Here is a 12248-nt window from a genome sequence, read left to right as displayed (position 1 = left end):
AAAATTTGTTCAAATCTCTTCAAATTTCAAAGTTCAAATTTCACAAGCACCTATCATGTACCAGGTACCAGCTAAGCATAGAGAATGTCAGCAATGAACAAAGCATACATGGTCCCTCTCCTCATCAGCTCAGTCTAGACCAGAGGTCAGCAAACATTTTCCCCATAGAGCCACAGAATAAATATTTACACTTGCAGGCCACAAGGTCTCTGTCACAACTAACCACTCAGCTCTGCCACTGTAACATAAAAGCAGTTATAGACACTGTATAAATGAATGAGTGTGGCTGCATCAATAAAACCTTATTTGTGGACGATGAAATTCAGTGATATAATTTTTATGAAATAATTTCTCACGCAAAGATGGTTAACTTTTTTCACCCAACTGAATATATACAGATACCATTTTTAGCATTATTAGCTTGCAAGCCATACAAAGATTTGGCACATGGGCTGTAGTTTTGCCAACTTCTGGACTAGATATTAACCATATAATTATGTATTGCTTTAAGTGTTTATAGGTAAAATATATAAGGCTATACGAACTTAATGAGGAGACATGGCCTAGTTTGAAGGATCAAGGAAGTCTTTTCCCAACAAGTGACTTGAAGGCTGAAACTTGAAGGATGAGTATCAGTCAGCCAAAGACTAGGGAGACAAGCAAAGAGCCTCCCAGACAAGTGAAAAGCATGTGCAAAGCCCTAAAAGAAAAACAAAGTCTACTGAAGAATCTGTGAGGCTGGATTACAAAGATTAAGGAGAAATATGGTATGAGTTGACAGCAACGCTGCAGAGAGGTAGAAACCAGCCCACAAAGCACGGCTGGCTAGTTTCAGTTGACTCTGGTCTCTGTCTTAAGAGTAATCAGAAACCATTAACGGGTTTCAGGTAGGTGGGGGACACAATCCCCACACAGCTTTGGAATTTTTAAAGCAATCATTGGACTGCAGTGTGGAGAAAAATTGGAAGGAAGCATGAATGAATACGAGGTGACCTAGAAGCAAAGTTCTGGCCAGAGATGACAGAAGCTTAGACTAGGGGACTTGCGATGAATTCAGAAGGTAAAAGAGACAAGATATGGTGACTAGATATGGAATAATGAGAAGCAGGTTTCCTACATGTCTCAGGTTTCCAGTTTCCATACCATGACATTGGTGTCATTCAGTGAATCAAAGATACTGAAAAAGATGTGTCTATCTGTGTCTACATACTTTGAGTTTAGTTTTGACACACTGACTTTGAGTTGCCTACAAGACATTCTAGTGGAAGTGGTAAGTAATAGGTGGATATACAGTTTTGAAGCCAGGATAAAGTTGGTTTCAGTTCAGTAATTTAGTTTGAGAATTGTCAGCAAATGGGTTGTAACTAAAACCATAGAAGGAGATGGAATTATCACAGAAAGGGTATGGAAGAGTGGTTTTCAACCTTGGCAAAACATGAAAATCATCAGGGCAACTTTAAAACTTTTTGATGTCCAAGTAGTACCCCTGGACCAAGGAAATTAGAATCTCTGAAAGGAGAACCCAGGAATCATGTGTGTTTTTTTTGTTTTTGTTTTTTTAAGCTTTTAAGTGTTTCCAATGTGGTATCAAGATTGCAAAGATAAGACTTAATGGTAACTATAGAATTAATGGTAACTACAGAAAGATTAAGGGACAAAGTGGGTTTCAGGAGTTCCCTCATGGTCCCTTTCACTTTTCACTTTCATGCATTGGAGAAGAAAATGGCAACCCACTCCAGGGTTCTTGCCTGGAGAATCACAGGGACGGGGGAGCCTAATAGGCTGCCGACTATGGGGTCGCACAGAGTCAGACACGACTGAAGAGACTTAGCAGCAGCAGCAGCAGCATGGTCCACTGGGTTAAGATTCTGCACTTAAATTCCAAGGGGTGTAGGTTTGATTCCTGGTTTAAGATCAGGGATCTGGGAAACTAAGATTCCACATGCCTCCTGGAGAGGCCAAAATTTAAAAAGAAAGAAAGAAAGAAAGAAAGAAAGAGAGTGACTAAGTAGGTTTCTAGTTTGAGTTACCTCATAATGTATCTTTCTGACCTCAGACCTCATATCTCTACATTCCAGTTTAGTTCAATAGAAAAGACAGTAGTTCTAGTTTATCTCTAATAGTCCTGAGAGTCCCAAAAATCTGAGTCAAAGTTATGAAACTGAAATAATTCTCCTTTCTACAGGAAGGGGTTGGGGAAGAAGGAGATAGCAAAATATTGACTTGGCCAGAAAGTTTGTTTGGGGTTTTCCATAACATTTACTAAGGGCTTCTCTTGTGGCTCAGACGGTAAAGTGTCTGCCCACAATGCGGGAGACCCAGGTTCGATCCCTGGGTTGGGAAGATCCCCTGGAGAAGGAAATGGCAACCTACTCCAGTATTCTCGCCTGGAAAATCCCATGGATGGAGGAGCCTGGTGGGCTACAGTCTATGGGGTCGCAAAGAGTCGGACATGAAACCAATTACCAGTAGCAGCATATAATACAGAATCAGGTCATTTCAGTTCAGTCGCTCAGTCGTGTCCAACTCTTTGTGACCCCATGAATCGCAGCACGCCAGGCCTCCCTGTCCATCACCAACTCCCGGAGCTCACACAGACTCACGTCCCTCGAGTCAGTGATGCCATCCAGCCATCTCATCCTCTGTCGTCCCCTTCTCCTTCTGCCCCCAATCCCTCCCAGCATCAGTCTTTTCCAAAGAGTCAACTCTTCGCATGAGGTGGTCATATATTTCTATAAATAACTATCCTCCAAGCTAACAACATTTCTAAATGATAGGATTAACACATCAAATAGTATTTGGTAGTACTTGTTAAGCCTGGGAACTTTCTAACTGGACTAGTTTTGCTTATTATATCATGTTGCTCCCTGTCTAGTAACTGCAGCAAGTTCAAAATGGCATGACTTGAACTTGGACATTCCTTATTTCACAATGTTATTGAGTGGACCTTTTCTAAAGATAAAATGAACTGCAATTTAAGATATGGGAAGCATATATGTGAACACAGAAACAGAAGCACAGGACTCAGATTCAAGACAAGGGTAAAGTTTGGACTGATCCCTTAGTAGCTCTGAGACTTCAGCCAAGTCTCAACTAACAGCCAAGTCTCAACTTCCTCAGCTGTAAATGGAAGTAAAGTCGACTTCAGAATTATTGGAGAAGTTGAAATGCGAAAAGGGCTGTGAAAAACAGCTATACAAAAAGTCTCATCGTTTTTACAGTACTTTCCAACCAATTTTAATATTAACATTGATTTATATATTTTAAGGAATGGATCTTCTATGCGTGGGCATCCCTGATGGCTCAGATGGTAAAGAATCCGCCTGCAATGCCAGAGACCTGGGTTTGATTCATGGGTTGGGAATATCCCCTGGAGGAGGGCATGGCAACCCACTCCAGTATTCTTGCCTGGAGAATCCTCATGGACAGAGGAGTCTGGCAGGCTACAGCCCACAGGGTCATAAAGAGTCCGACATGACTGAGCAACTAAGCACAGCACATGCTAACAGCACAGTATTCAGAAAACAAAAATTGTCTTCATGCTACGATTCTTTGTTTCAGTTAGAACAGGTATATTTTGTTGGGCACATTTTCACAGAATAACTTAGTCTCTGTTGGTAATTCCCACTACTCTTCAAATTTCATTTTTAACCTCTGACTTCAAATTCCACAAAGCAGGAGACTACAGTTACTATTAAAATTCTTTCAAAGAACAGTTAACATTCTTAAAAGTTAACCAGTGTTTGTGAACCACTTGATTGTTTCTCATTTTTCATTTCATCCCAAGACAAGATATAAGAGCTAGAAAAACACAATATGGAGCTCTCAATTTGACGACATGGGACAAGACCAGAGACAAGAACAACCTCTCCAACAGACAGATACTAGGGGCAGTTTGTTCAACGAGAAAGATTATCCTCCATCCCGCTCACGATTTCTAAGGTTAGAACCAAAGGACACAGAACTTCAGAGCACTTGCAAAATCTCCTGACTTCCAAAGCACTACTGTGAGAAATAATGATCTAGCCATTAACGACAAAGACTTTTGACAATTCGCTAAGTAATCTTTCAAAAGCTTCCTTCATTCAAACTGGTTTGTCAATGGGAAAGAACATTTCATAAATCTGAAGATTTACGACTGAACTTTGAAGTTTAACATTACAAGAATAGAAATTATGTCAGGTTATAACAGAACAAACGAATTATGGAGAGTTGGGAATAAATTTTAAGAGTCTTAAGGAGGATTAGTGCTGTAAAAAGAAACTCAAGACTATCTCACTTTTATGTTCCCTTCAAAGAGATTTTTAGGCAAAGGCTATCATGTACTGGCTTGTCTTGAGCAAGTACTAGTATTAGCAAGTAAATTGCAGTGGTCACTAATAAGAAAACAAAACATAATTAAGAGTTCTATAAACATTTCTAAGAGTTCTTAAGATTCTTAGACACATATCTGATACAGTACAAATAATTTTGCCAATAATTTCCTCCTTAAACAATGAAATACAAGTAGGTATAGAACGTGACACTTTATCTAAATCCAAAAACAGGATAATTATTTTGAAGACAAATTATGATATTCAGACACTGCCAAGAAAATGAAAATAATACCCAAACAGACTACAAGAGATGAAACAATTTGGAAGACAGTAACTCTTTTATGAGCGCCTACAGTATAGCAAGAGACTATGAGGGAAAATAAATTATATATATTTCAAAAGTGAATCCCTACTACAAAAAGGAAACACACTATATTTACAATGATAAAACCTGCCAGGGCTTTAAAGTTGCTGACGATACAACTGAGAAAAGCTAAGCTGAACTGCAGATTACCACAAAGCGCGTTTGTTTTGATGTGCTATGCAGGTTATCATTAGAGTTTGCAGACAAGCTCCTTTAAGACGTTTTAGCCACTGCTCCAACTAAAATATAAGCACTGAGCAGAGCACCAGTAGCAAAGAAAAAACCTGCTCAATTTTGCAAACTGACAGTCCCACTGAAAGAATAGGATGGAATGTGGGAAAGGCAAGTGAATTTTAACTTGAGCAGTTCAAATTTGAACTTAGAAGAGGATGGCTTGGAGACATTAGCTCTCATGAGCTCAACAGCTCATGGAAGTGAAACAGCACATGGTTCAGGGCTGGATTCATATTAAATGTTACTTGCCAGCCAAATGTTCCCATCGGTGTATCTATATTCTGTTCACTGACTGTTGCTGAGCCACTATCATGTACAAGGTATAGTAAGGCACTGCAATGAATACAAACATGTGGAAAACAAAAAGAGTTCCTATATTCAAGACGTTTACAATCCAGTAGAAGGGATGAAAGAAACACTGTGCCTGAGAACACAATCCAGGCCTCTTAGAGAAGTTCATAGAGATATGGAGGCTCACATTTAGAGAAGATGTGCAGCTGCATCCCTATTTGGTTTCAACACAACACATATAGATACTATATTATCCCAACTGATGATGTTCCTGAAAGGAGCATTAAAATACAGCAGATTGATAACATTTCACAAATAAAGAATGATGTCAAAACCTCAAATAAGGGAGGAAAAAAAAAAAATGATGACCTGCTCTTTGGCACAAAACCTGCTCCTCAATGCTCCACTGAACACTACAAGTCCCTAAAGCTGAACTTAAGGGCATGTGACAGCTGTTGATTGGTTATAGGAAACCACAGGGGCAAAAAAAAAAAAAAAAAAACACACCCCTCAGGGTGCATGACATGCGTCTTGTCTATAGAACACGGCATGAAGCAAACAGTGGCTGCAAGAAGAGGAAAAAACAAGGAAAATATTGTGGCAGCATTCTGAAAAGTAAGATGTGGAGCTAGTCAAATGCAAGACCTGTTAAGTAGAGTTTGGGTCCAGCATCCATCCCTCCCAAATTTAATTGATTATAAACACAGTACAAGCCATCCATAAACTATCCAATACTTTCCTGTCTCTAAGGCATTTCATGTCCAAAAGAGGATGCATAGTAAACCAATTCTTCAGAGAAAGGCAACAGCAAAGATACCATTTTTGTCAAAATAATATTTAAGTAAATATTAGACCAACAGCACCCAACTAGACTCCTCTCTCTCCCCGAAAACCTCTAACCAGTTGAAAGGTATTGTGATTCCACACCTTTATCTGTTAATATGAAAACTATAGACCTCTCCCTCCTAACACCACTATTTATAGTTTTTCTTTGTTATTCTAACTGAACAGTAAGGTTTAACTAAGCCAATCAGCCTGACTATGATCCTAATAGGAAAAGGAAAAAAAAAAAAAAACAAAACACGAGTAAGCAAACACCCAAAAAAGAAATGGACAACTAGGATGGATACTTAATAAAACATAGATGTCCTCCATTCATCTGCAATTCCAGTCATTTTCTGACAGATCTCAGATTTTCAGAACAAGTATGCAGGTTATTTAAAACTGAGTTATATATAGTCCTTTAGCAGTAGCAAAACACTTCTGGCATTATCACAGATGCTAGATCTCTGAAGGAATTTTTTTTCCCCAAAACTAACGTTTTTCTTCACCAAGAACCGACAAGCCTTTATTTCTAAAAACAAGAGCCCTTGTCTCCCCCACAGAACAAACAAATCAAAGACCACAGTTAAATTCTACGCTAATGAAACTGTGAGATTACATCCCAGGCATTGTCAGAGCCTATTTTTCATACACCACCACCAGACAGTTTGATGCAGTATTCCTGATTGCTTTTTATCGTATTTGTAAATACACTCACTAATCCACTAAATTAGGTAATTTACAAACAGGTCCTCTCAGTTATTAGCGGACAGCAGTCAAGTCCAATTACATCTGATCCTTATACAGTTGTCTAAAACATTTCTATCCAGGTTAAGGGCTCCGATTGGCAAGAGAGAGAGGCAGGTTAGCGAAATTTGGATGGGGGCAGGGTAGACGCTGGGAGAAATCTCTGCATCTCAGCCCTCAGCGACAACACTCAGCCTGTGTGCCCACAGAAAAACTAAATTCGGCACCTCTTCCTCCTGTTACACTGGCAACAAAGAGGGAGTTTCCGTAACGCTCCCGTCACCCTCCAGGTGCCCAATCTCCTTCCCAGCGCAGTCCCCGCGCTCCCGCAGGGGCCTCGGTGTGCGAAGAGGCCTGGGTGTCTGAGGTCAAGGCACAAAGGGGGGATGGGGTGGGTGGCGAGCCGCTGGAATCTGGGAAACCGGGTCGTAGGAGGGCTCCAGGATCCGCTTAAACGCTTGAACCCGGACCGGGGTCTGCCGGCAGGAGAAAAGGGACAGAATCTCCAATAGAGCAGAAACTGTAATAAGGTGGGAGATGGGGCGAACAGCCCAAGCTGGAGCTACTCCTCCAGGGAGCACAGAGGATAGTCTGTGGATGTGGAGCGGGCGGACTCCCAGGAGGTGGGAAGCGAGGAGGCAGGCCCGGAAGACGAAGGAAGCGGGAGGTGCCACCTGGGGCAGAGAGCAGGCGTCCTTCTTGCCTCTACCTGCGGGCTGGCGGGACGCGCCGCTCAGGTGTGACTAGGAGGCGGCGGCCAAGTCTGCAAGGGGCGCCCCGGGGGCCGCGCTGAGGCGCCTGCCTGTCGGCTGCCCTGGGAGCCAGCACGGGGGCAACGGCGGGACAGGGGGAGGTACGGGTAGGGGACGTCTCTGGAGTGCATGATGGGCTGAAGGGAAGCTTGCGGGTAGTGGAAGGCGGCGGGAGACCGCCGCGCGGTGCGGGGGAGGCATCCGGGTGGGCGGCCGGGAGGCGGGAGCCCCTCACCTGCGCGGCTGAGGAGGCGGAGCTGCAGCAGCCCATGGCGGGGCCGGAGGAACCCGGAGGCGGCGCCGGGCGCGCAGCTACGCCCCGGAGCCCCTCGGCATGCGAGCCGGCGGGCGCCCTGGGAGGGCGCGGCCTGGCCCCGCACGACTCGGCGGCGGCGGCGGCGGCGGCTCGGGCGGCGGCGGGTACTCAGGAGGCGGCGCGGTTCGGGGAGGGCGCCGACCACATCCCCCGGCGGCGGTGGCAGCGGCGGCGGCTGTAGCTGCGCGGCTCCTACTCCGCTCCTGCTACTGCAGCTGCTCCCCAGCGGAAAGGGGCGGGCGGCGGCGGCGGCGGCGCCTCCCCCTGTCCCCCGCCTCCCGCCTCCCGCGCCCAGTCCCTCTCCCGCTCCCTCTCCCGGGCCGCCGCCTCCTCAGCGCCGCGCGCGTCTCCCATCAGACTCCCCGCCCCCAGTGCAGCGCCGCGCGGGCGGTCGGGCGGCTGCGGCCAAAACTAGGCCGGGCCCTTCGGAGCGCGTCGGAGCCTGCGCGGTACCGAGCCCATTTAGCTGTGGCACCGAGGCAGAGTGCTACCTCTGCGCGAGAGGGCGCCTGAGGCTGGGGCACACGAAGGCTGGGCAGGCTCGCAGCCGAAATGGGGTCGGGTTGTTTCCGGACCTGGGAAGCACCGGCGAGGCTTGCGGAGCTGTCATTCTGTATCCCTATTGGGCTTGCAACCCGAGGACCTTAATGGTTTCTTACCTCTCAGGTGACTGATTTTTATCCAGAGTAAAGCGTACGCAGTAACCCCGTGGAGAAGTACTATGTGATAGAGGACAAGGAGAAACAAGCATCTGTTGCTACTCGCCCCATTTTGCTGATGTGGAAACTAAGCCTTGAGCACCAGGAGTTTGATGGAATGCACCCAAGGTCGAAATTGTTATAAAGGGACGAAAATAAGGAAAAGGCAAAAAATTCTCCAGGTCTCTCAATTCAGAGACATATTGGATCTTAACGAAACTTTACACAGAATAGTCCACACACACAAATGAGTATTAATTCATCATATTAAAACATATGTATACCGCAGGCATACTAAGTTCCAGTAATTTACAAGCACTGGGAAAAACAGATGAGCAAAAGTGCCGAAGTTCCTGCTCTCTTAAAATTCCTTGTTGTTCCGTGAATACGCTAGGCAGTATCAGCAAGAGTAAGTGCTGTTACCGTCTTCAAGAACTACAACCCCAAGAGGCTGAGAAAGTGTGATATGAGAACAGTTAAAATGTGGCAGGAATAAAACTATAGATCATGCTTAATATTAAGAGAACCACTTACGAGGCACTATTTTAAACCTTTTCGTGTTTCCTTTCATCCTGTCAAAGAATGTCTTAAAGACAGAATCAGTTGGGGGAAGGGGAGGGGGGAAGCTTATTTGCAAAGGTGCAAGGGGGACTAGAAGGCCTGACTGCCAAATGAAAGACAGCAAGTTTTAAAGATTACTCAAAAGCTAAGGGGGGCGGAAACAGTGCAGAAGTAAGCTGACTTCAGGTGCATTGAAAGGGAATCTAAGCAAAGAAGTCAAGATGGGAACCCAGGGACCACCAAAGGAAAGGCCAAAGAGGAATTCCCAGTTGGTGTGTTTCAATTCTCTAGGTCTGTTACCAGGGATGAATCATTTCTCTAAGCCTCTTTCTCCTGCTCTGTGAAAAACAGGTGATAAGGATGACCAGGAAGAGCTGTTGTCAAGACTAGACACTATATGAAAGCAGGACAGCAGGGGCTTCCGGGTGGCGCTAGTGGTAAAAAACCCACCTGCCAATGTAGGAGACCTGGGTTCCATCCCTGGGTCAGGAAGATGCCATGGGGAAGGGAACGGCAACCCACTCCAGTATTCTTCCCTGGAGAATTCCACGGACAGAGGAGCCTGGTGAGCTACAGTCCATGGGGTTGCAAAGAGTCGGACATGACTAAGTGACTAATATGTCATTTTCAGTAGGACAATAAGGACTCAGTAAGTACTGCTTGAAATTATTAATTCTTCCTCTGCATTCTCCCTATGTTCCCTTCCAATTTGATCAGGGGGTCAACCATAAACCATTAGGCCATTAAATAGAAGTGAAAAAAAATAATGCTTCAATGGCTCTGGTCCCAATTCTGATTGTGAACTCCACAATTAGATTGTAAACTCCCTGAAAACAAGCTATAGCATTTTCTCCTTTGTATCTTTCTCAGCTCTCAATTGTTTGTTAATTATTCAGTGCAACCAGGAATTTTAAAAAACCTTCCCTTGAGATTTTCCCTCAAAGCATCAAAGTATATCTTGTTTTTTAACTGAGGAAGGAGGCTGAAAGTAAAATTACAGTCTTAAACAAGAAGCCATCTGTCTTGCTTCTTTACAATCAAGGAAAGGGGATTGTTTCTCTTAGCAGTATCAATATGGGAGCATTTCTCTCAGATTATAAAAATCTTTTTGGCTAGTGTAGTTATTCTATGTAGTGGCTAGTGCTTATTTTGTAATTAGAACTGCAGAAGCTGATAAATATATAACAGACTCTGGCAGTGCTTCAGGAAAAAAAAAAAGTTCATTTCATATTTTTTGGAGGTGTCTTTCCTAGACAAGGATGATGGGCACGTTCCTCTGTGCTTGGGCTGATCTGAATTTCAGTTTTCCTTTTAAGGGTTAATGGAACTAAGAGTTCTAAGGTTCTGCTAGGTGCTTTGTAAATATACTAATTATGTATATATGTACCATATATGCATATGAATGTGATGTTTTTAAGTTATACCTTGTCATTAGCATGAGAGAAACAGCTCCCCAATTGATATTCTGTACCTTCGAAGAATGAGTCTCTTTCCATCATGCCCAAAGAAGCCTCATAAAAGGAATGATGTAAAAGGGGGCAAATTACTGTTCCTTTTCATTCGCTCTCATAAGCAAGCTCACACAGCATTCAATGAAATTAAACTACATCAAATTCAGAAATTGTGAAAGGATCACTCTAGCTGGTGATTGGGGTACCGATCTTATCACCATGAGATGTCATTGAGGCAAACCACTTGGGAAGGACTCAGGTTTTTTTTCTTTTGAGAAAAAGAAGAGTTAAAAAAAAAAAAAAACTTATGTAAGAACAGCATCTACACTAACCAGAATAAAATTATAAGGTCTATCAATCTTGCTGCTGCAGGGTAAAATCGGATCACCAGCTGAGCCAGCCAGAAATGCTTCCCAGTGGTCTAGTATTGCATAATTGGCCGTGTGAATTTCAGTGTTTCCAGCTTCAAATGGAGGACTTGGTGCTGGTCACTCACCTAGGGAAAATATGGAACTAATGCTCTTTCTGGATATTAATAAAGCCCAACTCATTGTTCACATGATTTCAGGTTTTGGGGGGGTAAAAGAAATTTAGATGTGTGTATGTGTATAACTGCGCAGAGGAGTCCTTTATTAAAATTTTTTTTAATTTGTGGTATTTGGTGCTTTGGCTGTGTTATTTACATTTTAGCACACACTGTGTTCACAGTCACATCCCACCAAGAGCACATTTCTCTCAGCAGAGCCCTCACTTCCAGATCTGTCTCACAACCTCCTCCTCCAAGCTATTCCCATGTCACTCCTGGGAAATGCTCCAAAAGTGAAAACCAATTGTAACCAAAAGGGCTGCAACTGTTCACTCATTACCAGAGAGGCAAGATCAGGTCTTTATTTGAAAAGATTGAAATGTATCCCAGCTTCCTAGTTAAACCCTGAAGTTAGAAACCAGGGAAAAGAGCTTCCCTGAACTCAGGTATGTGATTGAAAAAGAAAACATTGTTCCCAGTCAGCTCCTGGCAAGAATCATTATTCCTTAGCTTTGCAACTTTGCTCCTGCCCACACTTGTAAGTTGATGTTTCACCAGCCTTAATTAAAAACTCTGGCTTTTATTTATTTTCACTGAGATTTCCATTACAAGATCAAACAACATTTAAGTTCTCTAAAAATACTTGTTGTGAACTTGTGTTCATAGGGGTGTGGCACTTCCCTATTACTTTTCTGAAAGTCATTTTTAAAAAATCTGTAGATATTCATTTATCCAATTTGTTTTATTGAATCTCTCTTATGAACTAAGCACATTTGATTAAGTGTCTTGTATGCCTGGCGTGCTGCAGTCCATGGGGTCACAAAGAGTCAAACACAACTTAGCGACTGAACAAAAACAACAAAAATGCTAGCTTGAGTTCCAGGGATTTGATCTGTTTCTAATATAAAACTAGTGTTTTGTTTTTTTTTTAATATAATTTTATTTATTTATTTTTGGCTGTGTTGGGTCTTCATTGCTGCGTGGGCTTTTTCTCTAGTTGCAGAGAGTGGGGGCTATTCTCTAGTTGTGGTACACGGGCTTTTCATTGAGATGGCTTCTCTTGTTGTGGAGCACAGGCTCTAGACCTGTGCTCAATATTTGTGGTTGCTCCGAGACATGTGTACCCTGCACTGGTCAGTGGATTTTTCATCACTGAACTGCCCTGGGAGC

The 12248-nt window shown here is 43.4% G+C and overlaps 2 protein-coding genes across 4 annotated transcripts in view; one reads left to right on the top strand and one right to left on the bottom strand.

Annotated features, from left to right (window-relative positions):
- SLC44A1 (solute carrier family 44 member 1) overlaps positions 1–7961 on the bottom strand; it is a 228971-nt gene extending 221010 nt beyond the window's left edge. For 2 of the 3 annotated variants that reach the window (XM_006061552.4, XM_006061551.4), the window contains exon 1: positions 7762–7961. In XM_006061552.4, coding sequence (XP_006061614.1) covers positions 7762–7797 — 36 coding nt within the window. In that variant the 5' untranslated portion in view covers positions 7798–7961. The remainder of the gene's footprint in view (positions 1–7761) is intronic. The other variant, XM_006061550.4, reaches the window with a different exon arrangement.
- LOC123332478 (translation initiation factor IF-2-like) lies at positions 7796–11202 on the top strand. The gene is made up of 3 exons (XM_044938466.1): positions 7796–7803; positions 7868–9750; positions 10925–11202. Exons 1-2 carry the CDS (start codon positions 7796–7798, stop codon positions 8514–8516), a joined length of 657 nt encoding a protein of 218 aa, XP_044794401.1. The 3' UTR covers positions 8517–9750; positions 10925–11202.
- Positions 11203–12248: the final 1046 nt, after the last annotated feature.

This window comes from Bubalus bubalis, chromosome 3, assembly GCF_019923935.1.
Source record: "Bubalus bubalis isolate 160015118507 breed Murrah chromosome 3, NDDB_SH_1, whole genome shotgun sequence".
Lineage (NCBI taxonomy): Eukaryota > Metazoa > Chordata > Mammalia > Artiodactyla > Bovidae > Bubalus > Bubalus bubalis.
Note: the sequence above shows the minus strand (reverse complement) of the source record. Positions and strands in the feature narration are given on the sequence as shown.